Here is a 27190-nt window from a genome sequence, read left to right as displayed (position 1 = left end):
TTGAAATGGAACCACAAAATTAAATGGAACCACTAATTATAACAAGGTTGAAAATTATATGGAACCACTAATTATCACTGAATTGAAAGGGTTACAGACCCTCCAACAAATTTGAACGATTGTGAAAATGACCAAACCAAATTAAAGCATAAAAACCCTATCCGAAACCCTAAAGAAGAAATACCCTAAAATGGCCAACAAATTACAGACCCTCCAACAAATTTGAACGATTGCAAAAATGACCAAACCAAATCAAAGCATAAAAGCCCTATCCGAAACCCTAAAGAACAAATACCCTAAAATGACCAACAAATTAATGGCTTCAAAGGTTTCTTATTCGAACATTTTGATGAAGAAAACCATAAAGAAGGAAAATCATAAACCAAATCAAACTATAAAAACATTTTGATGAAGAAACCATAACCAAGGAAACCCTAATATCAAATTTGAACTCATACCGTAGAGAAGGAGATTTGCAACGAAAGGAAGATGATTTGTAGCGAAAGGAGGGAGATTTCCGACGAAAATCTCGTCTTCTCCGGCCAATAGCTCGTTGTTTCAGGAGGAGGAGGGAGATTTCTGTTTCAAAAAAAAAAAATGTAAAAAAACGAGAGGTAAAAGGGAGAAGGTAAGTCCATGGTAGGTGAAAAGTAACCTAAGGGCATTTTTATCCAAAAACACTCCTAGAGATGCGTTTCACCCCTTTTTGAGAAATTAGCAAACTACCCTTTTTTGAGATTTTCGCATAAAAATCACAATTTTTTGAGAATTTTTTTAGAGGATTAAATAGTAACTAGCAGATTATTGCTAATTATTAAATAAGATCATATCTTAGGGTTTCTCCCATTTGTGGTTTTTGCAAGGAAGCGTTAAACCCTTTTTTCTCTCCCACAGTAACAACAATGGCGTCTTCTTCTTCTTCCGTGGTAACCCTAGGTGGGAAAGGCTCTTCTCTCTCTTCACCCTCCATTTACTCAGTTGCCAACAACTCTACTAAAATCTCAATCGATTCTTCAATCCTCGACAAGCTTTCTCATCAATCTCAATCCAAAAAACCCACCAAAAACACTGATACCAATATTCCAATTCCACCCCCCTCCGAAACATCTTCTCCCAAATCCCTAACCCTAGAAGAATCCCGAGCCTCTCTCCTCATCCTCTTAAACAAACTCCTCCTCGCTTCCTCTAATTCCCCTATCCGCCCCCTTCTCCCTCTCTTAATCCAACAAACCCTAAATCTAGGGTTTCTTCCCCAAACCCTAGATCTCACCTCTCCATCTACTTTCCTCCACTCCATTTGCAGTTTAAATAGCAAAAATCTTGAGGAAATTGGGGTAACTGTAGAGGAAACATCTGTTCTTGACATTTATTTAGCTTCTCTCCATGGAATTTGCGCTCTTCTAGATTGTTCTTCGTCGGCTTTAGTGACTGTTGTGGATGCGGTCTCGGCTTTATCGTGTGAGGCCGCCAAGGCTGATGTGTCTGCATTTGATTTGCCAGTCTCTGCTGAGGGTTTCTCTTTGAAGGATGAGACTGATGTTGCTAGTGATATGAAGGATTTGCTACTTGGATCTAAGTTCGTGGGGCTTATTGATTCTTATGCGTTTTCGGATATTCCGACAATTCATGGGAGTTTTCGCGGAGCTGTGAGGTCAGTACATTCATTGATTAGGGTTGAGTTGAATTCTAATGTTAGGGTTAGTAAAACGCGATGTGGGAGTAGTTTAGGGAAAGGGAAGGCATTGGTGGGTACAGTTTTGCCTCTTGCAATGGTGATTCAGTATGTGGGTGAGGGTAGTTTGGGTAGGGCGAAATTGATAATAGGAGGGATTGATGATATTGAGATGAGGGCACAGGTGGCTGAGGTGTTTGAGAAGAGTTGCCCTGGTTTGGAATGCTTGAGAGATGCTATTGAGTTGATTTCGAGGAAAGTCGCTTTGGAGTTGGATTTTGTTTTAGTTTTACATGAGATTTATGAGTTGTTGGTTAGATTGAGAGTGATACTTGCTTGGGAGGCTGCTCTGGCCTTATTTTCACTTGACTTGGTTGATCCAATTGAAAATGTTGAGATGAATGGAGGTAATGTGAATGTGGAAAGGAAGAGCGAGAAGAAGAAGAAGAAGAAGAAGGCTTTAGGAAAGGGAACCAGTGTTATAAGGCAACTTTTCAAAGGCAAGATTGAGAGCAAGAGCGGTGGTGTCACGGATGTTTTGACAGTTTTGGTTGAGTGGGCGCGTGAGCTTTCTTTGTTTTTTGATCCCAAGGACCCGGAGCTTGATACCTTTTTGACGAAGGTGAAAGAGATTGTGGAAAGCAATGAAGTCAGAAGACTCCCCAAAATTCCGAAGGTAATAACTACTTGCCATGTCAAAATATAAAATAAAATTTGATTGAAATGTTATTCATTTTGCATATTTTTTGAGCGATAACAACATGGTATTATTGAAGATGAGAGAAGTGTAATGAAAAATTGGGTTGAGATGCTCTGTCACTGACTTTGTAAGTGCTTCTTCCTCAAAGGACATAGATAGTGTTATTCAAAAAAATAAAATAAAAAGGATCAAACTTGTCTTATCACTGGTCATTGACGTTGGATATTAGTGGCTAAGAGCTTCCAATCGATCCTCCATAGATTTTACCAAGAAGTTCATCACCTCTTCTGCTTTGAAAAATATGAAAAGGGCTTATCTGTTGGTCATGGCCTTTACCCTCACGTCATAAACCCAATACTGAGCTACCTAGTTAGTCCATACCATATTGCGAACCGGTAAAAGCAACCCGGGTTACTATACTCGTCAAGATTTGTGAAACTGGCAAATTGCAAACTGACATGATAGGTAAGCAGTTCGATGCACAATATCGACGCCCGACTTTCTTATTCCCAACTCCTATGTATGTTTTTGACTTTCAACTTCTGAGTCTTAACTTCCCACCTATGGTATATATTAGGATTTGAATGTTTTCCTAATGATTCATCTGGTTTCCTCACTTTCAATGGAAAGTTGATAGAAAGTGGGGAAATTTACTCTGGGAGCCAAGATTCTCCCTGTTTGATTCCCATCATCCTTCCAACACACTGTTAACTTTGCTAGGCTCATCAAGAGCCAATTTTATGCCTACATACATTTGATAGATGTTTCAAGTAGTAAAATGTGTCTTTGTCAAATATGGTTGATTCAATGGTTTCTTACATTTTTTATTTAATGGTTTCTTATGTTTTTTCTAAATATTTCCCTTTTTTATTTTTTTTTCTAAAATTTGTAGCGTTTTTTCCAAACATGGTCATCAAAACAAAATTGATACTAAGCCCAGGATGCCATTCAAAAGAAAAAAACAACAACTAAGCTCTAAAGGAAGGATCTCGATTAATCTGCACCACTCTTCCAGTCGTTTCCTGCTTCGACAATCCTTCGTATGCCCCTTTTCACACCCTGAGCTGAATTGGGATAAAAAAAATGGTAGTACACGTAAAATTTCCCCTTTTGATCTTACAATAGCTATTAAAGAATTTTAATATTTCTAATGAGATGTTATTGTTAGCATATATTGTCATGTCAATTCAATGATTTTAGTTTTCTTTAATGAGTCCTGTAACCTTAGAGAAGCCATTTCGTAACTTTAGGATGAACACCTTTACTTTGTTAAGCTCGTGCTTCTTGTACCCCTTTATTGTGAGCATTTATATGGTTTTGCATGCAATTGCTGAACCAATCTACATCATCACTTACATTTCTGGGTTAGGAAAGAATGTAAACTTACACTTTATTAATAGATGCTGTAATGTAACTAATCAAGTGCTTTCGTAAAAGTCTTTATGAAGATGTAATTTTGCAAATGATAACTTTTTACTGTAAGCTTATCTTGTCAATGTGATATTGTGATATTTTTTCTTTGCACAAATTATTTGATATTTTAACACTCATTCTCTTTTATGCTTCTCTTTGCGTACATCCTTTATTGTGGTGATGTGCAAGTAATCTTTGTTGAATTTGTTTACCTTGCTAAGTTTATATTTTTCAGGGTACTCGGGATTTTGGGAAAGAGCAAATGGCCATAAGAGAGAGAGCATTTTCAATCATTGTAGGGGTATTTAAGAGGCACGGAGGTGTGGCCCTTGATACTCCTGTTTTCGAGTTGAGAGAGACCCTCATGGGAAAATACGGTGAAGATTCAAAATTAATATATGACCTGGCTGACCAAGTATGTATTTATTTACGTTGATTTCTGGTTTAATCCTTTTAGTGCTTTAATTAACTTCTTGGCATTTATTTTTGTGATTTTTTCTAATATATTTCTACCAGGCCAGCTTAAAATTATTTTATAGACAAGATAGGATCAAGTACTTGAGGATGAAGTGATATAATTTGATGCCAATCAAGTGGGCCTACAAATTCCTACATGTAAAATACATTAGTGGAAGGGGAAAAAAGTCACAAACATGGGTAAAGATCTTATCTAAAAATAAGTTTATTTGGAATTTATAGACAGCATGTCCTGTCTATAAACTGATTTATGTTTATATATCGGTAACATAGATGTGATAAATCGTCAATATTTTGACAATTACTTTAGCATATCGTGGTAAATTAAAACGTAGGCTAAGGTGGGGGTGGCACCAATTGAGGAGAAGATGAGAGAGTGCCGCTTAAGATGGTTTGGGCATATCCAACGTAGGCCTTTGGATGCTCCAGTGAGAAAAAGTGACTCTTGCCAAGAAAAAAGAGGTAGGGGCAGACCGAAAACAACTTGGGTAGAAACAGTAAGGAAAGACTTGAGGGCTAGAAACATAATAGAGAACATGACCTTGGATAGGATAGAATAGAAGAAAATGATCCATGTAGAGGAACCCAACTAGTGTCACGATTAGACTTAGTCAATTTGAGCCGGCTAGATCCTTTCACCTTCTTCATGAAAATTTTCTAAAGGATTCATTAGCCTACCCCAACCAAGGCTGCCAGAGCAGGAATTGAAAGCGGGAATTGAAACGGGAATCGAAAGCGGGAATCGAAGGCTCCCAGGGAAGAATCCTGCTTCCTTGACCCCAACTAGTTTGGGACAAAGGCTTAGTTGAGTTGAGTATATTGGTCAAATATGATCAATATGTTATAAGATTAAATGATATACATTTTAATATTCTAAAATAAGGGACAATTGATCATTATATCATCTCCATCTCCAAAGCAATGATTGTGTATTGTACTTTTCCATTAAATATTTTATCATGTACTTTTAAGAATCCAGGGCCCTGCGGGAGTGGGCGGTGTTTCAAGAGACCAGAGTGGCTCCACTAGGTGGGTGTTCTCGGGTCCAATTGTAATCATGGGCTTAAACAAAGCGGAGGTAAGGGTAGTTCTTCAGGGTACAAGGATAATGGATAGGAGAGAGATGAGCAACCTGTTCATGGATGGAGACTCCCTTAACATCATCCGTGGCTTGTCGGGAGTCACTCCCATTCGTGGTGATTTGCCCACTGGTTTGATGAGATTCAGGTCGAGCGTCGGGTCTTCCCATATCTTACCATCATCTGCGGAGATCTGCTAATACTGACGCTGGATGAGATCAACCCGACTATTGATGATGTCACTTTCCCTTGACTTAGAAATCGTCTTTTTGGGTGTGCTCCGCTGTAGAGACTTTGGATGAGATCAACCTGACTATTGATGATGTCACTTTCGCTTGGCTTGGAAAGCGTCTTTTTGGGTGTGCTCTGCTGTAGTGACTTTGCCATGATTTTATTTTTTGGGTTTTGGGCATGCTTCTTGTACACCTTTATGAATTTATTTTCTTATTAATATAAAAAAATTGTGTTTAATTATGCTTCTTCTCTACAATAATTTGTATAATTTTTATATACCTTGGTTGCAGGGTGGTGAAATTTGTTCTTTGCGATATGATCTAACTGTTCCATTTGCCCGATACTTAGCCATGAACAATATCAATGCATTAAAAAGGTACCAAATAGCTAAAGTTTACAGAAGGGATAATCCGTCTAAAGGGAGGTATCGAGAATTCTATCAATGTGACTTCGATATTGCTGGTCAGCATGAAGTAATGGAACCTGATTTTGAGGTGATCAAAGTTTTGACTGAACTGCTGGATGAATTAAACATTGGTGATTATGAGGTATTATTTTTTATGGATTGTGTTTTTTAACTATTATTTTGTTGGGTGTCTAGCTGTTTTCTGAGTTGTATTCGTTATTTCACAAGGAACACTGCTCTCCTATTACAGGTAAAGTTGAATCATCGGAAGTTATTGGATGGAATGTTAGAGATTTGCGGAGTGTCTCCTGCAAAATTCAGGACAGTTTGTTCAAGTATTGACAAGTTGGACAAGCAATCATTTGAACAGGTCAAGAAGGAATTGGTAAGGACATATTTTATATCTTTTATGAATGGTGAATTGTGTCTATAAAATTCTCTTACAGCAAGAAATCTGGATGTTCAGATTTCGTCACAAACCCACGGGTATCTTGAGGGGCGTGTGCAATAGTATTCTTTCTTTCCTTCGCTCCTTCGCTTCTTTTCCATAATAAATATTAAAAGTTCTCAAAGTGGTTTTGAACTTTTCATTTTTTCTATGTTTGATGTGATGCATCGTAACTGCTGTTTTCTTATATATACAGTTTTTTTCTTGCTTTTCATGTTTGGCAACTTTCTTTATGCAGTAGTTATTCTGTCTCATCCTTTAAGGTTAAAATTTTTTCACTACCTTTGTATGTGGGAATGATTGATTTATTTCTCCATTTCTTGCATACTTTCGCTGATTCTTTTAATTGTATTCTTGAATGCATCTTATATTACCTCAAGGATAATGTGAGGTACAATCTGCATATAATAGGGAGCTTATATTTTGAAGGATGAGGGGGGACCTTCAGTTAGACCATGGATTCATGGAGACAACCAAAGCCTATACATTTGAGCAATGTTGGCGCAAATCAATTTCAGGATTTTATGTTCTCTTTCCATTGGTCAAAGAAATTATTTTTTGGAAATTAAACAATCGACTTGATGAAATTTACCTGTTGATTGTATTAGTTCAAAGCTAGTGAAGGAATGTAAGTTGGGCCAAGATGTTGATTAGCCTGGTTTGTGGGGTGTTGAAATTTTTTTCTCTTTTTTTAAACAATTGATATAATTAAACCAAAAGCAGCAAAACAGCTTACAGCTTACAAGGAAACCAAAGAAGAAAACTGAAAGGAAAAGAAAAAGGAAATAGAAAAAATAAGGGCAAAAACGAACGAACAAACAGAACGATAAAACTCATGTATATCTCTCCCCACGATACATCATTGCATTGGACTCCATAATTGGCTAGCTTGTCTGCCTTGGAATTTTCTTCTCCATGAATGTGGGGAAGGGAACACTCAACATACCTTTAACTCAACCGCCTCATCTCTAGGATGTGCCAAAATAATCTCCACGGAGGCCATGATGCTCCACCGATTGATGATACTAAGGGAATCACCATCCACCCTGGCTCTCGACCAAAGCTTATTGATCCCAAACGAGGACACTTTTACTTTCGGATTGATTGCTCGGTCATTGCCACATTCACCTTCACAAGCCCCAATTACTCTACCGTCAACGTCCAATTCTTCCCTCCCATAGGCAACCGCTCTTAATAGCTTTAGCATCACCAATTATCTGGTTGCTGCCATAATATTTAACTTGAGCCAGCCAGCTGGGGGGCCTCTCAGATATCTAGATTACACTAGGAGGAATATAAGACTTATTGTATCCCAATCTTTGATAGGTCTGTTAAAGGTAAAATCCTTAGAACGCTTTGTTTAAGTGGCCTCTTTGAAAAGCTCCCTACATTTATTTCGTTAACTAATTTACCCCTCCATTTACTATCACCTTTAAAAATTCTAGTTTTTTGGTTGTTACATATTAGCCAATGAGCCGAAATCTCTCACAATTAAGTCCCTTGGTGAAGATGTCTGGCTGACTAATTCGCATACAAAGTGGAAATCTGTTTACATGAGATCTTTCCTCGAATAAAGTGGTAATCAACCTCAATATGTTTAGTCCTCTTGTGTTAAACTGAATTGTGTGCTATACGAATTGCCGCCTAGTTGTCGCTACATCTTCAACGGTTCATCAATCTTAAAATTCATCTTAGATATAAGAGTTTTCTACCACATTAATTCACAAGTAACATGAGCCAATTCCTTGTGCTCAGCCTTTTGCGCTTGATCTAACATTCACAACACTGCCAAACGTAGCTCAAACAATTCCAAAAAACCCGTAATATTCTCGTACGTGCTGTATCTCGATTGCACTGTTGAGCCTATTTCCAAAGAACAGTATCACTTTGAATCTATTTCTAGTATGAGCAAATTCCAAAAAACTTATAATATTCTGCTATGTGCTTTATCTTAATTGCACTGTTGAAATTGTATCACTTTGAATCTACTTGTACTTTGAGATTCGGGGTGCTCTTCGAGTCTTGGCTTGGATGTATTTTACATGTTTTTTTTTTTTTTTTGACATCAACGTCTAATGTCCATTTTACTTTGTTACCTTGCTTTCTTGTACAATTATGCAGTGCCAAAAATAATTTTGCAATTTTGCTAATGTTGCACGATTTTTATCAGAACCTAATTCCCATGGCATTATGCCCCGTAGCACATGACATCTTTTTTTTTTTGAGACGGTAAAGTGAGAATATATTAAAAGACGAACCGAGATGGTTCAAGCAAATTACAGAGAGAGAACAAAAATACAAAATCAAGGTGGGAGATAATCAAACCACTCCAAACTAGACCTAAAAACACCACCCCTTGCTAGGGAGTCTGCATCTGAATTAGCAGATCGCCTCACATGTTTAAACATTATAGAAGAGTCAAGAACTATATCATCAATTTCCTCAAAGAAAGATAGAAAACGCCACGGAGGAGAAGCCGCACCCAGAAGCCAGCGGATAACATTAGAGGAGTCCCTTCCACTATCACCTTATCAAACAAAGAATTATCCAAAAACTTTATCCCACCATGGACTGCTCTTACTTCCGCCTCATTAGAGTCCGCCACTCCAATGGGGCCCGAGTACGCCCAGAGAACATCCCCCTTTGGAATCTCTGTATAAACTCCCAATCCTTGCATCACCAGGATTGCCGAGAGACGATCCATCGAAATTCAGTTTTAACATCCCTTCTGGAGGAGGGAGCCAGGATTGGTTAATTTTTACTTTGCTAACCCCCTCCTTGCAAATAATCTGCCAACCTTCCCATAGATCATACGCTGAGACGAATTGAAACAGAGGAAGGCTTCTAGCCCATGAAATGACAGTTGCAATGATCTTGATAAATATCCAATAAGACGATTTTGCCACACCTTCAAATACTCGGGAGTTTCTTTCCTTCCAAATGAACCACCATGAAGCTAACAGACATATCTTCCATACCATCTTACCCTTTCTTTTCCAGGGGCACCATTCTTAGCTTTTAATAAAATCTGATATGGTGTTAGGGAGAACCCATAATACCCCAAAGCGAGATAGAATAAAGCCCCAGATATCTCTAGCAAACTTACAGTGAATGAACAGATGATCAATGGATTCGCCATCCGATGAACATAAAGGGCAATGGTTTACTAAAATCAGCCCTCTCTTCCTCAAAAAATTAATTGTCTGGATACGACCACAATATACTGCCCACGCAAAAAAAGAAACCCTCGGCGGGCAATAAAACTTCTAGATCGAAGAAGATACTGGCACCACTTCGCTACACACTAAATGTTAATAAAAAGACTTAACAGAGAAAAATCCGGATGTACACCAAAACCACACACGGGAATCAACCCCTCTCCTCTTAATGTAACACCCTTCAATCAAAGACATCAACTCCAGAACTGAATTCAACTCTCTATAAAAAAAGTTTCTTATGAACTTCGGCTTCCAAACCACTTTCGAGTTAACCTTCCAAACCACTTTCGAGTTAACCCTCTCAAAGCAATCTGCCACCCAAGCCACCTTCTGAGAAGACACCAAAAACAGATCAGGGAACAAGACCCTAAGAGGAACTGCGGAGCATCACGGATCTGACCAAAAACGGATTTTATCCCCAATATAAACATTAAAGCGGAGACCTTTGCTGAATAAAATCTCAACCTTCAAAATATCCCGCCAAACAGTTAGACCTTTGAACTTAAAATTATCCACAGTACACCAATTCCCCTCCCTCACATATTTGCTCCCTATCACTTTAACCCCTAAGGCAGAGGGTTCCGACACAAGCCTCCAAAGCCACTTTCTCAACAGAGCCTTGTTAAAACCTTTAATTCTCCTTATTCCCAAACCTCCATTTTTCAATGGAAGACACACAGAACTCCATTTAACCAAGGGAATTCCTCTAGACGAATTGGAACCTCCCCACAAAAAAATTCCTTTGAATTTGTTCAATTCTAAGCACTACACTCACAGGGCATTTGAACAAGGAAAGAAAATAAATCGGAATATTTGATAAAACTGCTTTAATGAGAACCAACCGACCTCCTTTAGAGACCAAATTGCGTTTCCTGGAATCTAATCTCCTCTCAACTCTGTGAATGATTGAATTCCAAACGTGTTTATTCGGTCTTCCCACCCCCAAAGGAAGACCAAGGTAAGAAGCAGGCAGAGAATTCAATGTACACCCCATAATCCTTGCAAAAACAGAAGCTTCAGAAGAAGGAACATTTATAACATATAACCCTGACTTCGAAAAATAAGATATTTGACCGGAAACCATCTCGTAACACCTTAAGACAACTTTAAGATTCAATATCTGGGGAACCACAGGGGCACAGAATAGCAGAGTATCATCTGCAAATTGAAGGAGCGAGACTTCCACTTTATTACTCCCAATTAAAAACCCTTCAAAAAGACCCAACTCACTTCCTTTTCTCATAAGCCGGCTAAGAGACTCCGCAACAATCACAAAGAGAAAGGGGGACAGAAGATCCCCTTGCCTCAACCCCGTAGAAGATTTGAAAAACCTTTAGAAGAGCCATTAATGAGAACTGAGAACCAAGCTGAAGATACACAGTTCCTAATCCATCATCTCCACCAAGAACCAAAACCCATTTTTCCAAGACTATAGTCCAGAGAATCCCACTCCACCCGATCGTAAGCTTTTTCCATATCAAGTTTACACAAAACCCCTCATTCACCGCTTCTCCTGTAGGCATCAATAGCTTCATTTGCGATGAGAGAGCAATCCAAAATTTGTCTTTTATTAACAAAGGCGCTTTGACTATCTGATATTATTGAAGGAAGAACTAATTTGAGACGATCCGCCAAAATTTTTGCCAACACTTTATAAAGGTAGCCAGCTAAACTTATCGGACGAAATTCTGACACCTTTGAAGCCCCCTCTACCTTTGGGATCAGGGTGATGAAGGTTGCACCAGTACCTTTATCAAGAGCCAATCCTTCAAAAAATTCTTGGAAGAATCTCATCAGATCAGATTTAACAACTTCCCAACATGTTTGGAAAAAAGCCTGACAAAAGCCATCCGGACCAGGTGCTTTATCTTTAGCCAAAGAGAAGAGACCTTTCATGATTTCCTCCTCAGTAAAAGGGACTTCCAAGTTTGCAGCCTCCCCCAAACTTAAGCTATCAAACAAAACCTCTTGCGGGATAGGGCGAAGAATATCATCAGAAGAATACAATGCCTTGAAAAAACTAAGAATTTCCGATGTAATCACCTCCTTGTTCGTAACTCTTTCCCCTTCCATTACTAGAGATTCAATTTTGTACCTTCTCCTATGAGCACTAGCCATAGCATGAAAGTAGGCTGTGGTTTTATCGCCCTCTACAAGCCACTTGACTCTAGATTTTTCACGCCAAGTTATTTCTTCATTAAGCAGCAGACCTTTATGTTCTTGGCTTACCCTTCCCAACTCCTCCCAATCCTCTTCCGAAGACAAACCACACTCCCCCAAAGCATTTAATTCTAACATACGATTCTCCAGCCAACGCTTTCTACCATGGTCAAGCACCTTTTTCTCCTTTACCCAAGCTTTCAGCTGTGCCTTAACATATCTCAGTTTATTACCAATGACTATATCAGCTGGGCCTTCCAATTGACAAGAAGACCACCAACCCCCTAATCTCTCCTCCATCAGGGGAGTCTCCAACCAAGCATTCTCAAATCTAAAAGGAGAAGGACCCCACGATTCCATTCTAGGATCTAATAAAATGGGACAGTGATTAGACACCGAATGAGGAAGCGCTTTCTCAGAAACCTTCGGAACGATATCCAACCACTCCCCAGAAATCAAAAATCTGTCCAGCCTACTTCTACTTTGTCCTCTGACCCAAGTAAAGGAGGCACCACCCGAAGAAAGATCCACCAACTCATTGTCCGCTATGAAATCAGAAAAAACCTTCATATTATTATTGACTCTATTACACCCCAACCTTTCCCCTACTTCCTTAATTTCATTGAAATCACCCCCAATACACCAACGATGAGAACAACTCTCTCTTACCTTTACCAGTTCCTCCCAAAAGAGGCCTTTCTCTTCTGTTGAGATAGGACCGTAAACTCCAAAGAAGAGCCAATCAGTCTTATCCACCACCTTTTGAAGAGAAACTGATATAGAGAAATCTCCAGTCCACACATCCTTATTAGACCATCGAACATTATCCCAGGCTAACAAAATACCTCCGAAAGCCCCTTTTGAAGCTAAGAAGACAAAATCCCACTCTTTTGTGAAACCCATACTTCCGATCTCCAGTCTACTAATGGAGTCCAATTTTGTTTCCTGAATACAAACAACCTCTGGCATCCAAACTTTTAACAATTCTTGTACCTGTAATCTTTTCTCCTGGGAACCCAAACCATTAACATTCCAAGATAGTATCTTCATAATATCACTTAATTAGAAGTGAGCTTCCCCAACCTAGCACTTGAAGTTCTTCCTTTCTTCTTCATGAAAGCGCTCTTCCCACAAGATCCCGAACCATAATTAATGTTCGATTTTAATCTAAGTAATTCCTCATCCATCCTTCGCGAACTAGATTCAGAGGACCCATTAGAGCACATGACATACCCATTAGAGCACATGACATCTCTTTGTAAATTTTATTCTTTTTGCTATAGCTAGTGAATCCTTTCCGTTCTGTCTTTTGGAACATTCTGAAACACTGCCCATTTAGATGTGATCCTTGATGCCTAAATAGCCCTGTAGGGGGCAGCATTCTGTTTTGGGACATTTTCGTTCGTACTTTCTGTATGTGCCCATTGTACATTGATTATAGTTATTTGTAGATTGATTCTCTTTTCTTTACTCTTGCATGTAAAGAATTTGGAGCAAAGATGGGATACTGAAGTACTTCCTTTTCTTTCTTCTTTTTTTTTTAATTTTTAATTTTTATCTTCTTCATGGTTGTAGCTTTATCTACTTTCTAATAGAGTATCTCCTCGTCGTCCCCACTATCTCTTTCACCTTCTCTTAGTTTCTTTAAATTCTCCCAATGTTATTTAAAAAGCCATGATCAACCGAGTCTTCATATATCCATTCAAGATGCATTGTTATCACCTTCAACCCACCATGCATGGTATCAATGTACAACTTAATGGGGCTGTGCACCACGGAGATATAAATCCTTGGATATGCTGTTTTTGGGATTGGCTATCCTGCTTGGATAAGTTTATCTTGAAATTTTCTTGTCTGCTGTTCACCAATTTTGTTTTGGTAATATTTTATCCAAGTAGAAAGGTGGACGTGAACAGAGGAGAGCAACTCTATCCATGGATAATATAAACCCCGGCTAGCTCTCCCCATGGTAGAAAGCCCCAATGGATTTACTTCTTTTGGATGGGTGTCTTTGCACTACACCAACCTTGTACCCCTAAATCCCTAAAAGCCAAACTTTGTGGTCTGATTTGAATAATTGTTCCTATTCTTTTGCCTGATGCTTTTATTTTTTATGTTATCCTATTGTGTTATTCTTATCACTCATTTGATTCTATTTTGTGGATTGGGTCAGCATATCAAGTTATGCATTAAAATGTTTTGTGTCCTAGGTGGAAGATAAAGGCCTTACTGTTGAAACAGCAGATAAAATTGGCTCTTTTGTGAAGAAAAGAGGGCCTCCATTGGAAATACTATCTGATCTGAAAAAAGAGGGCAGCGAGTTTAATTCTAACAATGGATCTGTGCTTGCACTGAATGAATTGGAGATTTTGTTTAGAGCTCTGGAAAATTCAAAGTGTATAAACAGACTGGTTTTTGACTTGAGTCTTGCTAGAGGCCTTGATTATTATACTGGAGTTATTTTTGAAGCTGTTTTCAAGGGTGAAACACAGGTAAATGTTTTGCAATACATCACTGATTTTGAGAAAAGCATAAAGCGCAAGTGCATTCTTTTTAATCCTATCTATATGTGGACCCATGTGGGTGCTGGTCTCTGTCTATGCGTCATAATTTGTCGGGTTGAGCAATGTAGTTATTGCTGCTATTTTCTCTTTTCATATGCAAAGTTCATGTTTCCCCAATAGTATTTGATACATGTGTAATTTCATTTTAATTTTTTTTTGAATGGTAGGTAATTTCATTTTAATTACAGATGGATTATGCCATTAAAAAAAATTAGAGATGGATTATAATCAAACAGTTGCTTAAGATTTTTTTATAATTTGTTGCCTTTCCTTAATTTATTTAGAATAATTTTGGAAGGCTAGCTGGCAAATTTCATGAAGGTCTGCCAAAAATTGTATGCAAGTGTGAAACTAAAGATGCTTTGCAATTTAAGGATTCAGTGTAAGAATAGTAATGAAGAATAAGCTCAGAGATCTTAGGAAAAATGTTGCACCTCTTTGTCTATCTCAGTGTAAGAATATATGTATGAGACTGAAATAGAGAGAAGAATTAAGTGGTGCAAGTAAGGAAATTATCATCTTGTGATACCCTAGGTTTTAAATTTCGGTTTGGGTTTTGGTTTCGGCTGCCGCAGAAACGTAAAAGTTTTTGGTTTCAATTGGAAATTCGGTGGAAATCCTGTAAAATCATAGAAACATATGAAAACATATGTAAATACTAGAATTTAGAGATGAAACTTCAGGAAATACTAGAAGTTGCAGACTTGGAAACTATCACATATTCAAAACAACCTTCCATAATGGTCAACATCAAACATATGGTGACATGCACTGTCGCGCATGTCTGATAATTTAGAACATACGAAATTTCACATGTAATTCATATAAATATTTATACATATACTGTACATGCACCACATTTTGCATCCAATTCATATAAATATAATTATGTTATTCATAGAGATATTGTGTACTACTATTATACTTGTGATTTTAGTTTATGCATATTGATCGTTTCGGTTTCGGTTTTGGTTTTGGTTTCAGTGGGGATAGAAATGGAAACATTTCAGTCATTTCGTGTCAGTATCGGTGGAAATTTAAAACCATTGTGATTAGGGGTGAGCATTAATCGGGTATAACCGAATTAACCGACCGAACCGAATTCGGTCGGTCAATTCGGTTCGGTTCCGAGGTGGTTCGGTTCGGATTCGGTTTTGACAAAATGAAATTTCGGTTTTCGGTTTCGGTTTCAGTTTGCAAGGGAAAACATTCGGTTTAACCGAAAACCAGAACTTACGATCCACCTCTCTTTTTCACTTGGTACAGCCCCCACTACACTAGAGACAGAAGCCAAGAGGTTGTCCCAATTAAAAGTAATATTGTAAAACTTGAAAAAAAAACAACAAAAGTCACAAACCGTATCTATTTTCGTTTATTTCTTTTCATTCAACGCAGCCAGCAACCAAAACCCAAAGCTAGGGTTTTTTTTTTCTTCTCTACTTTCTACCCTAGAATCTTAGATCCGCCACCTCTCCGAGACTCCAACTCCCGCGAGTGGCTCGAGCCACCATTCCTCCATCCTATTTCACGGATTTGAGAATAGAACTCAACTCTCTGCAGATTTATCTCCAGTTTCTCCAAAGTCCAAACCCTGAAAATTATTCCGAGGTAATATTTAGGGTTTTCGTTGCTAGTTTTGTCTTTTCTGGATTTCATGGCTTGGAATTTCTGGATGGAGATGTGGATCTCAAATCAGGTCGAGGAGTGTTTTGGTTTTTATTTGTCATGTGGGTTTCCTTGCAAAGTTGTTTTTTTTCTAGATTTTATTGGGGATTAAGTTGGTTTTGTTTTTGAGTTCCATGTCTTTACCTTTTCATGGCTTTGAATTTGTGGTACGAGGTCAGGGTCTTGAATGTGATTCCTTGCTGTGCTTGACCTTTTTCATTTTCTTTTTGTTCAATCCAGGGCCATTTCAAGGAATTAGAGCTTTTCTTTACTTTTTTTTTTCAATGGTGTGGACTGTGGAGCTAGAGATTTTCTTGCTTAATTTCTCTTCCTGATTTCTAGGTTTCTGGGGTTTCTTAGCTTGAGGATATATATTATTAAGTTTTTCTTTTCTCTTTTGCATGGGATTGCCTGATTTTTCCGTAACCTCTGCATTTTCTAATATTTGGTATGATTGAAAATTACTAGATTTGGTTTTTTACCGATTTTTGATGATTTTTACTGAATTCGGTTTTCGGTTCGGTTCGGTGGCTAACCCCATCGGTTTTGGTTTCGGTTCAACAAATATTGTAACCGAAATATGTTCGGTGTTACAATTTCGGTTAATTCGGTTCGGTTTAAACCGAATAACCACCCCTAATTGTGATAGATTACATGGCATGACCTTAGAACTGGTTCTTGAGAATGACTATGATCGCCTTGAGTTGGACCATCTTGTGTGGATTATGTAGAAAATGATATTTGAGTTTAAATGAAAAAGTGTGTATTGGTGCAGTTTTTATTCATTTCTCCATTCTAATTTGCAGAGGTCACTTTGGTTATCCTCATCTCAAGGGGATTACACAAGGACGTAATCTCTCTCTCTCTCTCTCAATTTTGCAGCCAAATCAATCGGTATTTTTTGAGGAAGGAGATGGGAGCATGTTACTTTTCTTGCCTGGAAGTGGGTTTTGGCGGTCTGATTATTTCTCATCTTCAATATGTGGACTGTTATATGGCTAAAACAACAGAAGATCGAGGAAGAAAAAATAATATTTAATTGCATGCATCAAGGAAGCTATTGTTCAAGGGATCAATGGAATCGAAAGCTCTATAGGTGGTCATTGGTAACCTTGGCATCTATTTTGGAATGCGAGAGTACTTCGCTCCCTGTCAAGTATCTTAGGTTACCATGAGTTAAAGGATGGAGCTATCATTGCGCACGACTTTTATACAATGTTGGAACATGTAGAGTCTAAATTGGAATCTTGAAAAGAAACATATCTTTGTGTTCCAGGTGACTTTAGCGAACTCTACCTTTGCCAATATACCAAATTTCTTTCTTTGTTTAGAATCCTTCAATAAATGATACGATTTAATTGCAAAGAGATCCGTTTGGAATGATGCTCCCCCTCTTTAAAGCACTTGATTTATGGCAAGAAGTGGCATTCCTAAATGTGTAGGAGCACATCAAAATCAAAATAAAAGATTGAGAAGAACATTTGTGGATACTGAGGAAAAGAACACAGATTTTCTCTGAATTCGTAGAAATTGATAGGAAGGAAGAACTAGGTGACATATTCATAAGAGGTGCTGAATGCATCAATTCAAAGAGGATTCTAAGAGGAGAGTATTCGAGGAAGAGATGAAATGGTGTCAAAGATCAAGGATAAAATTGTTGCAAGAGGGTGATATGAACACTTTGTGCTTCCATAATATGGGCCGACTTTTGCTGTATATGGGTTAGTTTTTTTTTCAACTCTTGACTTAGAGTTCGTGGTGAATTGCATGGAAAAGGGAGGTTAGTGGGTGTACTTAATGTTTCTTTTGGTAAGAATGAGGAAAGGGGGTTGGATTCTCTCTCTCTCTCTCTCTCTCTCTCTCTCTCTCTCTCTCTCTCGTAACCAAGGGATTTTTTTTTAAACATTCAGGGTCCTAATAGCCGGTTAGGGGGTGTACTTAATGTTCTCTCTCTCTTGTAACCAAGGGATTTTTTTTTAAAACATTCAGGGACCGTTTGGATACGCGTATTTTAGAATCCAGGTTTTTAGTTTGAAAACAGTGTAAAAGAGGGATAGAGACAAGGCAAGAAGAGGACCAGCCGTCGTTTTTGACTCATTTTTTACTTCTCTCCCTTCTTTCCATCAGCAAGAGAGTAGCAGATCCTCCCATATTTCTAGGTTTTAGAAATCATAGGATGTAGGAGAGATTTTAAAACCTGATTTTCTTGTTTAAAATCCAAGAAACGCTGCCATGACAGCATCCAGCAGCTTGATTCATACCCTCTTTTACACTGTTTTCAAACTAAAAACCTGGATTCTAAAATCCGCGTATCCAAACGGCCCCTCAGGGTCCTAATAGCTCATGAATCCAATGTTTCCAAGCATAATCTAGGTAAATTAGGCATTGTTATGTAGAAAAAGCTTATGACCGAATGGAGTGGCTTAATGTTGGAATGCATATTGATGGTTCGTATTCAATTCTTTTGAATGGTTCAACACAGTTGAGAAAGCGTCAGAAACTAGACTTACTGGGTTTTCTTAGAGTGGATGATTCGTATATGGAAGCCACTCAACTTCTGTTCATTGATGATACCTTATTTTGGTGACGCATCGACGAAGCAAGTGTTACATTTAAAGGCAATTCTTAGATGCTTTGAGAAAATAAGTATTTAAAAAAGTCAACAATGATGAGGGTTTATGGGTGATTTTTTTGTATCTTCCATTTAGAAAAACAATGATGGGTAATTCTCTGTTTGGGCAAGCCCCAGAAGGCACTATGGGATCTAGTAATCAGTAGGGTGGAAAAGTAGTTATCATTGTGAAAGAAGGATTACTTGTATTTTGGGGGGTGTATTATGCTAATCAAGTCACATAGTAAATGAGGAGTAGGTTTGCAAATTGAGAAAGGAGAGAGGATTTAGAGCAGCTAGGAAATAAAGTTTTTCGAGAAAATGACATTTTGGAGATGAGGTGGGAATAGGTTATGAAAAATAAATATGGGGGTTGGATGTTGGATTGTGGGTTTTGAAAGGAGTATCTAGAAGTTCAGCGTCTGGTGGGGCCATTGTGGGATAATTGAAATTTTCGTTTCAGTATAAAGTTTGTAGTAGTAGTGGTAGTGGGCAAGTTTTCTGAGGATCTGTTGTGCAGTGAGAATGTTTTTTAGATCATCTTTTCTGTCATTGTTTAGGATTGCTAAGGACGAGCCTTGGGATCAGAGTGGTTTGGCCATTCTTTTAAGATCTCTATAAGATGTTGAGTATAGGTCATTAGACTAATATATCTTCTTGGTGGAATGTATGTTTGCTGATAAAGGGTCGTAAGATTAGAGTTATCTGCCAAATGGGTTCTTTATTGCAAGGTCATGATCTTTGTTGGGCTGTGATTTGGTCGTACCCATGTGTAGGATGTGGTCTTTCCCACATCCTCCTAGGGTTATTTATTTTTATTGGATTGCATGTTTGGACAAAATCTTTACAGTAAACCACCTTATCCATTGACACTGTATAATTCCCAAGAGGTGTATCATGTGTTGTGATGCGGAAGTGATAATGAGCCATTTATTACTATTTTACTGGATGACCTTTAAAGCTCTGGGCATCTATTTTCTCATTATTTTGGGTGGATTGGTCCATACAATGTTTTGTCTCTGCCTTCTTTGGAAGGTTGAACACGGGTCTGATTCACGCTGAAGTGAAGAATAGTGTCGAAGGCAAAATGACAGAATAAAGAAGTCATTTTGAAGATCAAATGTCTGATTATTTGCTGACCAAATTAAGGAAGTTATTGAAAGAATTTAAGTTTGATGACTTCGGAAGGCGTTGGAGGAGGTTATGGGGATTCGTATCTCCCACAAGAAGAAACAAGCAAGGTGCCAACCACCTCCACTCAATCGTCTGTGACTTTACATCGATAAGTTTCATATGGCAATCCTTGTCCAACGAGCGTGAATGGCCTAGTAAGGGACCGTGAGGTCATTGTGAGTCTGGCCTACTCTAGGTTACTCGAGTTATAGATTCCAGTGAGGCTGAAGTATTTGCACTTTGCCTAGGTTTGAATATTTTGATTGATGTACTAATGTTCCGCTAATATTAGAGGGCAACTCAAGGAATACAAATAGATGGGTTTGAGGTAGGAGGATTTTCCCATGGAAATTGGCCAATCCAATTGAGGAAATACCATTCCTTAATAATACCACTTCTTAATAATACCTTTGATGTAGCAATTCAAAATAATAATAATGATGATGATAATACCATTGACATGTAATTTGAGATGCTAACAAGGAAGTAGATTTGTTGGCTAAAAATGGAGTAGTGAGACTTTCATTATGGTTGGAAGAACTTCTCATGAGTAGTGAGCAGCAAATCTTGTTTTACTTCGATGAATTTTTGTTTATTGATTTGTTTCACCGTGGTCGCCTTAGCTTTACATTTCTTATCAATAAATGATATATTACCATTCCGAAAAAAATCTACAGATGTACTGTGCTGATAAAGAATTTCTAACCATACTTCCATTAATGTATTGATATCTTTCATATTTCGGTCCTTATTTTCCTTGACAACTTTAACTATAGCTGGCCTCCATTTGCACTTTTTGTTCTTCTGCAAAGATCAGATATGTATGTGTGTGTAGTTTTGTGTGCATGTGTGTACCTAACTTGCCTATGTGTACAGGTTGGTTCCATTGCTGCAGGAGGGCGCTATGACAATCTTGTAGGGATGTTCAGTGGTAAACAGGTTCCTGCAGTTGGTGTTAGCCTTGGAATTGAGCGAGTATTTACAATAATGGAGGAGCAACTACAAAAAGACTCTAACCAGGTGATATTATATTTATATTTTTGGTATTTAGTATTATGTGCTACATCATATTTTGGTCTACATTCATTGCTTGCATTAGATCGTATTTAAATTGATCTAAAATATAAAGCCAACGTATGAATGTAACACCACATTATCTTACCTGTTGAAAATGGACAGATGGGTATTCTGTTGTGTCAATTATGCACACATCTATGTTGCATTTTGATACTGGCATTCCTTTAAAATTTCCTTTGTACTGTTATGTTCATATAATCTGTCAAGAAAAAAAAACTAATGTAAATTGACTACAGTTCTCCATGTTCGGATAATGCTGGTTGTAGTTCAGTTCCGTTTCCCTTGGAACTTTTTTGTTATAGGGAACTCCTAAATCTTTTTTTATTAACTTTTATTTATTATTTTTTGAAGAATCTTATGCTTTTTGTATTCATCACTTTTACCAATTTGAGATTGAGCCTCTAGCTTAGTGGTAAAAGCTTTGGCCTTCAACCTTGAGGTCTGACTTACCTACCAAAGAATTACTTTTGCCAATTTATATGTTCGTTTTTTTTATGTCAGCGCGAGAACTAGGCTGGTTCAAAATTGTTTGCCTGATGTCAGAATATTGGTAAGGATATCGGTGACATAAGCGATATTGTGTTGTCTTCCCTTCTGGTAGGATCCTATGGGCATAATATATTGATCCTTGGGAATGATTCCTAAGGTGATCTATATTTTCTTTTAGTAAATATAGACATCAACTAGTACCTTTTAATCCCTGTTTTGAAATCAGATTGCAGAACCAACTGATTCCTCGACTACTTGTTTTTGCTTCACGGATTTGATGAGAGTAGTTTTGGGCCTCGAAAGTCTGTTTGCGTCTTTGAGATTTGTTTAGGAGCATTCTGTTTGTACCTTTGTAGATTTCACTCAGGTGCTTCATTGATATTGTCTTTCCTGATTTGCTCACAAATCACTTTTTATGCCTTCGAAAAGAACTTTGATTTGTGTAACCATTTCTTTCAAGTGACCACCACCATTGTTAAGATTAATTAATGATAATACCACCCTGATGGGGATCGTAGGCACCCGTATCAGCCTTACTCTAAGCGCGGTCGCAAACATGTGGGGGCCTAATAAGTGTCATATTTGCCCTTTAAATTTTATTTTATTTTATTTGCTGATTTTCGATTGCCCATATAGATGATGCATTGCACTTTTTTCAGTTTTTGGATTAAGATTACGTGAAAGCTTCTTCTTCTCTTACTTTCTTCCTCTTATTTCTATTCTTCCCTTTCTCTCTTCCTCCCTTTCTCCCTCTTCCCTTTCTTTAGCTGTATCCAAGCATGGAAAATTCTTGTTCTGCTTTCTATCGATAGAACCCAGTAGAAAAGGGCAAGAGGGTGCTAATGGAAGATAGAGAAGTATGGATGGTGGTCAGAAGAAAGACGAAAGGGATATGGACTAACCAGGAAATGACCCTCGAAGAAAGAGTGGCAGCTGTAGATGTGGATCCTGTAATTACCAAAACCTCTGAGCTAGTGAAGTAAGCAGGATTTGTGGCAGGATCCGAAACAGGGCTTGCGAAAGGAACAATCATGAAGTTTCATAGAAGAAGAGCTGAGATATGGGGACAAGAAGAGATAGAAGACTAGAAGGAATGCTGCAAAGCCTGGGAGTGGGAGGAGAAGGTAGATCTGAGGGAACTTGGGAAAGAAACATATATACAGGCAGCAAGAACAAGAAGGTGGCCTGTGGGAGTAAGAGGTCTGCATGGTTTAGGAGGATATATTACCAATCTGTTTAGGGTTTCATGGAAGGAAGTGGAAGAAAGGAAAGTGTTCATGAAGTCTTGCCTTGCAAGTAGGGTTAAATCCGATGAATGGATGGTGCAGGAGTTTCAGAAATGGGGAACCAAACACCGGAACCTCCCCATTCCAGTTTTAGCAAAGAAATTAAACTGCAGAGGAGCCTTAGTCATACTTGCTTTGGAAAAGCATGCTAGAAGAATTCAGATCGATTGGAGGCACGAGTTTCGGAGGAAGATTGGAAGCTATTTCTTCTTGAAACTCCACATCAACAGGAGCAAAATCTATTTGGATGCATTTATTTGGAATACCTCTGCACTTGTGGGGTGCATTGATGAGTGCTGGAGGAGGTTGAGACTAAAGCGGAGGGATTGAGTAGTTTGGAATATGAAATAGATTTGGTACTCTCGTCATATTGGGCCCTTGGTTCATTTGTGATGCTAAAGTTTGGTAATAGATGATACTCAGTTGGAATGAGTGGAGAATGTGGCAAAGCTCACAATGTTGTGGCAGATGCTCCAAGACGTGATAGGTAATTGTAACCCCACCTTGGAGGATATTGAAGGTAAAACCAGGTCCCCGTCGAAGGTATACCGTAGTTGCAGAGGGAGAAATGCCATTGAAGAAAGGGGTGGTGCCAATCCATCTACACACCGGGAGTTGTAGATAGATGTGGGCCATAATACCAATAGGGGGAATCCGAGGATGTCGGAGCAAGGGCTAGATGTAGACATCCAGTGGCAATCAAAGATTGGAGCACTGCTGGGACCAGGAGGAAATGCATCCAAGCTGTTCAATCCACCACTTTTCAAGAACTCCATGTGTCAATTGTCGACTCACTCAAGTCCGACTCCTTTTACCATGGTCAAGTGGACGTGGGAATGCGTGGAAAGACGAGAGCTTACTGTTGGGGACACTTATCCTTTGCACGCTTAATGCTTTCCAAAGTTGTCAAGGATGCTTTTATAGCAGCAGGGACAATTGGCCCTGTGCTGCTGTATTGTATATTTTCCCGTTTATAAAGGGATTCAATTTATTTTTAATGCTGAAAAAAAGAGACTCACATTGGTTGCCATGCACTTCTTTCTGAACTTTAAAATGTTTGGTTATCATTTATATCCACTTTTTCATATTCTTCAGAATTTCTGAATTTAAAATTGGCACTTCTGACTGTTCAATGCATTATGTCATGTGAGCTAGACTTTTTAATAAGGGGAAAGTATGTGCTTTGCGACACCATGAGTTTTTCTAATGTTTTAAAAGTGGGGGGTATTACATGGTGCAGTAATTGCGTGTTGAATAACTCACGAGTGCCGGATTCTGAGTTACTAATTGTATATGTGATAGATGTTTTTACATGTTTTTTCTTCCACTAGTAGATGAAACTCATTGCATCCATATTTTTTGTATATTATTACCCTAAATGACATTTAAGTGAAAAATGTTTTGGAACTTTTGAGCAAAGATTATACTCATTATGGGTATTGCCTTGCTGTCATAATCTGCCACCTGTGGGACTGTCCAGAAGTACTGTAGCTATATTTGGGCTAGACATGTTTTCAGGCCTTTTTTCTTTTACTAGGGCTCCTTTTCTTTCAACCTTAAAACAAATTTTACATCCATTTTTGCACTTAAAACTGGGTGTAAAATTTTTTCTACACCCATTTTACATATGTCGAAAGAAACAGAGCCTAGATAAAAAATCATGCATGCACATTTTCAGATAGTGATATTATCCAAAAATGCCATATAGCCGTTTCTGAGGTTATAGGTCCATGTGCCCTTGTGGAAGTTTGGTAACAAAACATGATCATGCTTATTCTTCGAAAGTTGTGTTAAAACCCTGAAATTCTCTTTGATTCCTGCTGATATGCACCTTAATCACTGTTTCCTTTTTGGTTACTGCAGGGAATTCGTGCAACCGAGACACAAGTTTTGGTTGTTTTTGTTGGGAAGGATCTAGTCCAAGCAGCCGAGCTGGTGAGTGAGCTGTGGGCTGCCAAATTGAAAGCAGAATTTGTGGTGACCAAAAACGTGATGAAACAGATAGACCGTTCTAGACTATCTGGTATCCCATTGATGGTGATTCTGGGTGAGTCTGAGATAGTGAAAGGCGTTGTAAATGTAAAAGAAGTTGCAGTCAACAGACAGGAGGAAGTCCCAAGAGAGAGACTTGTTGAGGAGCTGCAGAGAAGATTGAACAGTTCGGAATCACTCCCAAACCGCTATGTTGTTGTCTGATAGAGCGGAACTTCTTCCATACATCTCATTCCAACTTGAGGTATTTAATGAGTAGCCAAGTCTATTTTTCAATTATAAATCTTTATGTGTATACCCACATACATTCCTGTCTAGTGAGGGAATATTCTCACTATAATTCATGTTGGGTAGGACTAGATCTTTCTAGAATCTATTGGTATTCAGTTGTAGGACAATTGTTTCTTCTTTTACTCATCGACATGGGAATAGGCACACAAACGTGAAGATGTGACAAGTTAGTTGCATTTGTGTGTCCACACACACAGACAATGATGTCCACACTCCTTTGTTTTGATAAAGATTATTCACTCTATTTTGGAGAATTATAACATGCTTTTAACATCTTAATTAGATGACTATAAAATGAAGAGTGTCACTATTAAAACAATGGAGTGGAATGAATATTATTTTCAATTATATAAACCACTCCTTTAATAATGGCATTCATCTCTTCATTTTATGCTTTTCTAATTAGCTGTTAATTGCTGTTACAGTTCCTAAATACGGTATCAGAAGCCAATAAAAAAAAACTTTTAGTTAACGGGGGAGTGCCACTATGAAAACAAGGGAGTGAGGGAATTATTTCCCATATAAATATGTTGGTATGGCGAATAATGAATTTAAACACTTCCACCAAGTGGGTTTGTCCTAATTGACATATTGATTAATTTTTAACATATAAGACACTATTATGAGTGGCAGACCTGTTTTAAGATTCTTTTGAAAGATGACAGGAATTTATTGCAAAAAGAATGGAGCTACAGGGGACAAGGCGTCCCAAAAGGGGCAAAGTAAAAAAAAAAAGACATGAAAACCCCCAAAAAAAAGAAGAAAATAGTCGCAATCCTTGGACAATAAATCCACCATCTAGTCCAAATGCTTGAACTTGAGTTGCAGTAGCAGCCTCCAGTATATATTTCTTTTTTAAATATTACAGCTGATTATTTTCTATGCTTATTGCAAGATAATATGACTAGCTTTGATTTTTTTGCCAGGGGGTTAATTTCGAATGGAATACGGCAAAGATGATCGTTGGATGATCAATGGGAATTGAAAGGAATCTTTTTTCATTTATGACCATTGTGATCGTAAGAAGCCAGCGGAGCTACAAGATAGGGAAGACAGGGAAGCGCAGGAATACGATTGTTGAGTCAATCTTACGTGGGTAATTATTCTCTTCTTCCTAGCAATCTGGGATTTCTTCATCTAATTTTAAGGTGTGATTCAGAATTTTCAATTTCTTTCAATATATTATGCATACAGTTAAAGTGGAATATCCATTCACTTCCCAATACATAGCAAAACCTCTCAAAACTGAAATTATTTGTTGAAGATTTCTTCTCTCATTACTATACCTGGTTTTGAGAGATTAGGATGATGGAAAACACAGAAATTGGGGAGTTAATATCCTTGTTTTTTACCATTAAAAAAAATAAAATAAAAATAGAACTGTCGTTTGAATATGCAGATATCTCTTTAGGCTTTTTAGATATCTTTTGTGAGGCTACTGGCAAGGTTGCTCCAATTTGACCTGGTGGTCACGGGTTCGAGTCACGGAAACAGCGCCTCTGCAGGGCGTAAGGCTGCGTACATCTAGCCCTCCCCAGAGCTGCAATGGCGGGAGCCTTGTGCACTGGGCCTCCCTTTTGTGAGGCTACTGGATTGAAATTGGATATAGTTAATGAAATGCGGTGAATATAAGATGCGATGCTAAAGAATGGTAAGTCACATTTTAGGGTCTTGTTACACAAAAAACCGAGATGGCTTACATGGGTTTTGCTTGGCATTTGGGTGGCGCGTCAACATAATCTCTTATTTTGTTTCCACTATAGCATTGAAATGTTGAGAGAGAGAGAGAGAGAGAGAGAGAGAGAGAGAGAGAGAGAGAGAGAGAGGTTCTCCCCACTTATAGTACAGTTCGAGGTGAAACCTTTAACTGCAGCTGTTGGTGTTTTTGACCTAATTCAGTAAACTGTATGTGGTCTTTTAAGAAGTTGAAAACAATAAGCGGCTTTTTAAAAATATGGCGAATCATAGGTGGCCTTTATTTTAAACTCCATTAAACCAAACAAGGGCTTCCCATGTCCAGACTAGTAGCTGAGCCCTGGGGGAGTGATATCAGCATCTGCCTACTTTGATGACTTTGCTTCACACTTTAGCTTTCATGCCTATTATGGTAATCAAAATGCTCTCTAACATTTAATCAAAAATTGTATAATCAAGTAAATAATGCCGTTATAAAAATACGATAGTGTGGATATCACTCCCCCTTAACTTGTATCATTCTATTTAGGAAAAAGACTA

At 38.2% G+C, this 27190-nt stretch overlaps 1 protein-coding gene across 1 annotated transcript; it reads left to right on the top strand.

Moving 5' to 3' along the window:
* Positions 1-798: 798 nt before the first annotated feature.
* Positions 799-26349, top strand: LOC143849787 (histidine--tRNA ligase, cytoplasmic-like). Its single transcript, XM_077358979.1, has 8 exons — positions 799-2348; positions 4021-4200; positions 5866-6123; positions 6232-6366; positions 14018-14299; positions 20697-20840; positions 24536-24908; positions 25882-26349. Exons 1-7 carry the CDS (start codon positions 903-905, stop codon positions 24866-24868), a joined length of 2778 nt encoding a protein of 925 aa, XP_077215094.1. The 5' UTR covers positions 799-902; the 3' UTR covers positions 24869-24908; positions 25882-26349.
* Positions 26350-27190: the final 841 nt, after the last annotated feature.

The sequence above is a fragment of the Tasmannia lanceolata genome, unplaced genomic scaffold (genome assembly GCF_043159265.1).
Source record: "Tasmannia lanceolata isolate RefF3 unplaced genomic scaffold, GAP_Taslan_0.1 ptg000018l, whole genome shotgun sequence".
Lineage (NCBI taxonomy): Eukaryota > Viridiplantae > Streptophyta > Magnoliopsida > Canellales > Winteraceae > Tasmannia > Tasmannia lanceolata.
The sequence above is the reverse complement of the archived record's forward strand: the minus strand, read 5'-3'. Positions and strand labels throughout refer to the sequence as shown.

What these genes read in the sequence shown, in the direction of transcription:
- LOC143849787 (XM_077358979.1), top strand. Translation starts at nt 903, where the DNA reads ATGGCGTCTTCTTCTTCTTCCGTGGTAACCCTAGGTGGGAAAGGCTCT. An exon ending in TAAACATTGGTGATTATGAG is followed by an intron (nt 6,124 to 6,231) that starts GTATTATTTTTT and finishes CTCCTATTACAG; the next exon opens with GTAAAGTTGAATCATCGGAA. An exon ending in TTTTCAAGGGTGAAACACAG is followed by an intron (nt 14,300 to 20,696) that starts GTAAATGTTTTG and finishes CTATGTGTACAG; the next exon opens with GTTGGTTCCATTGCTGCAGG.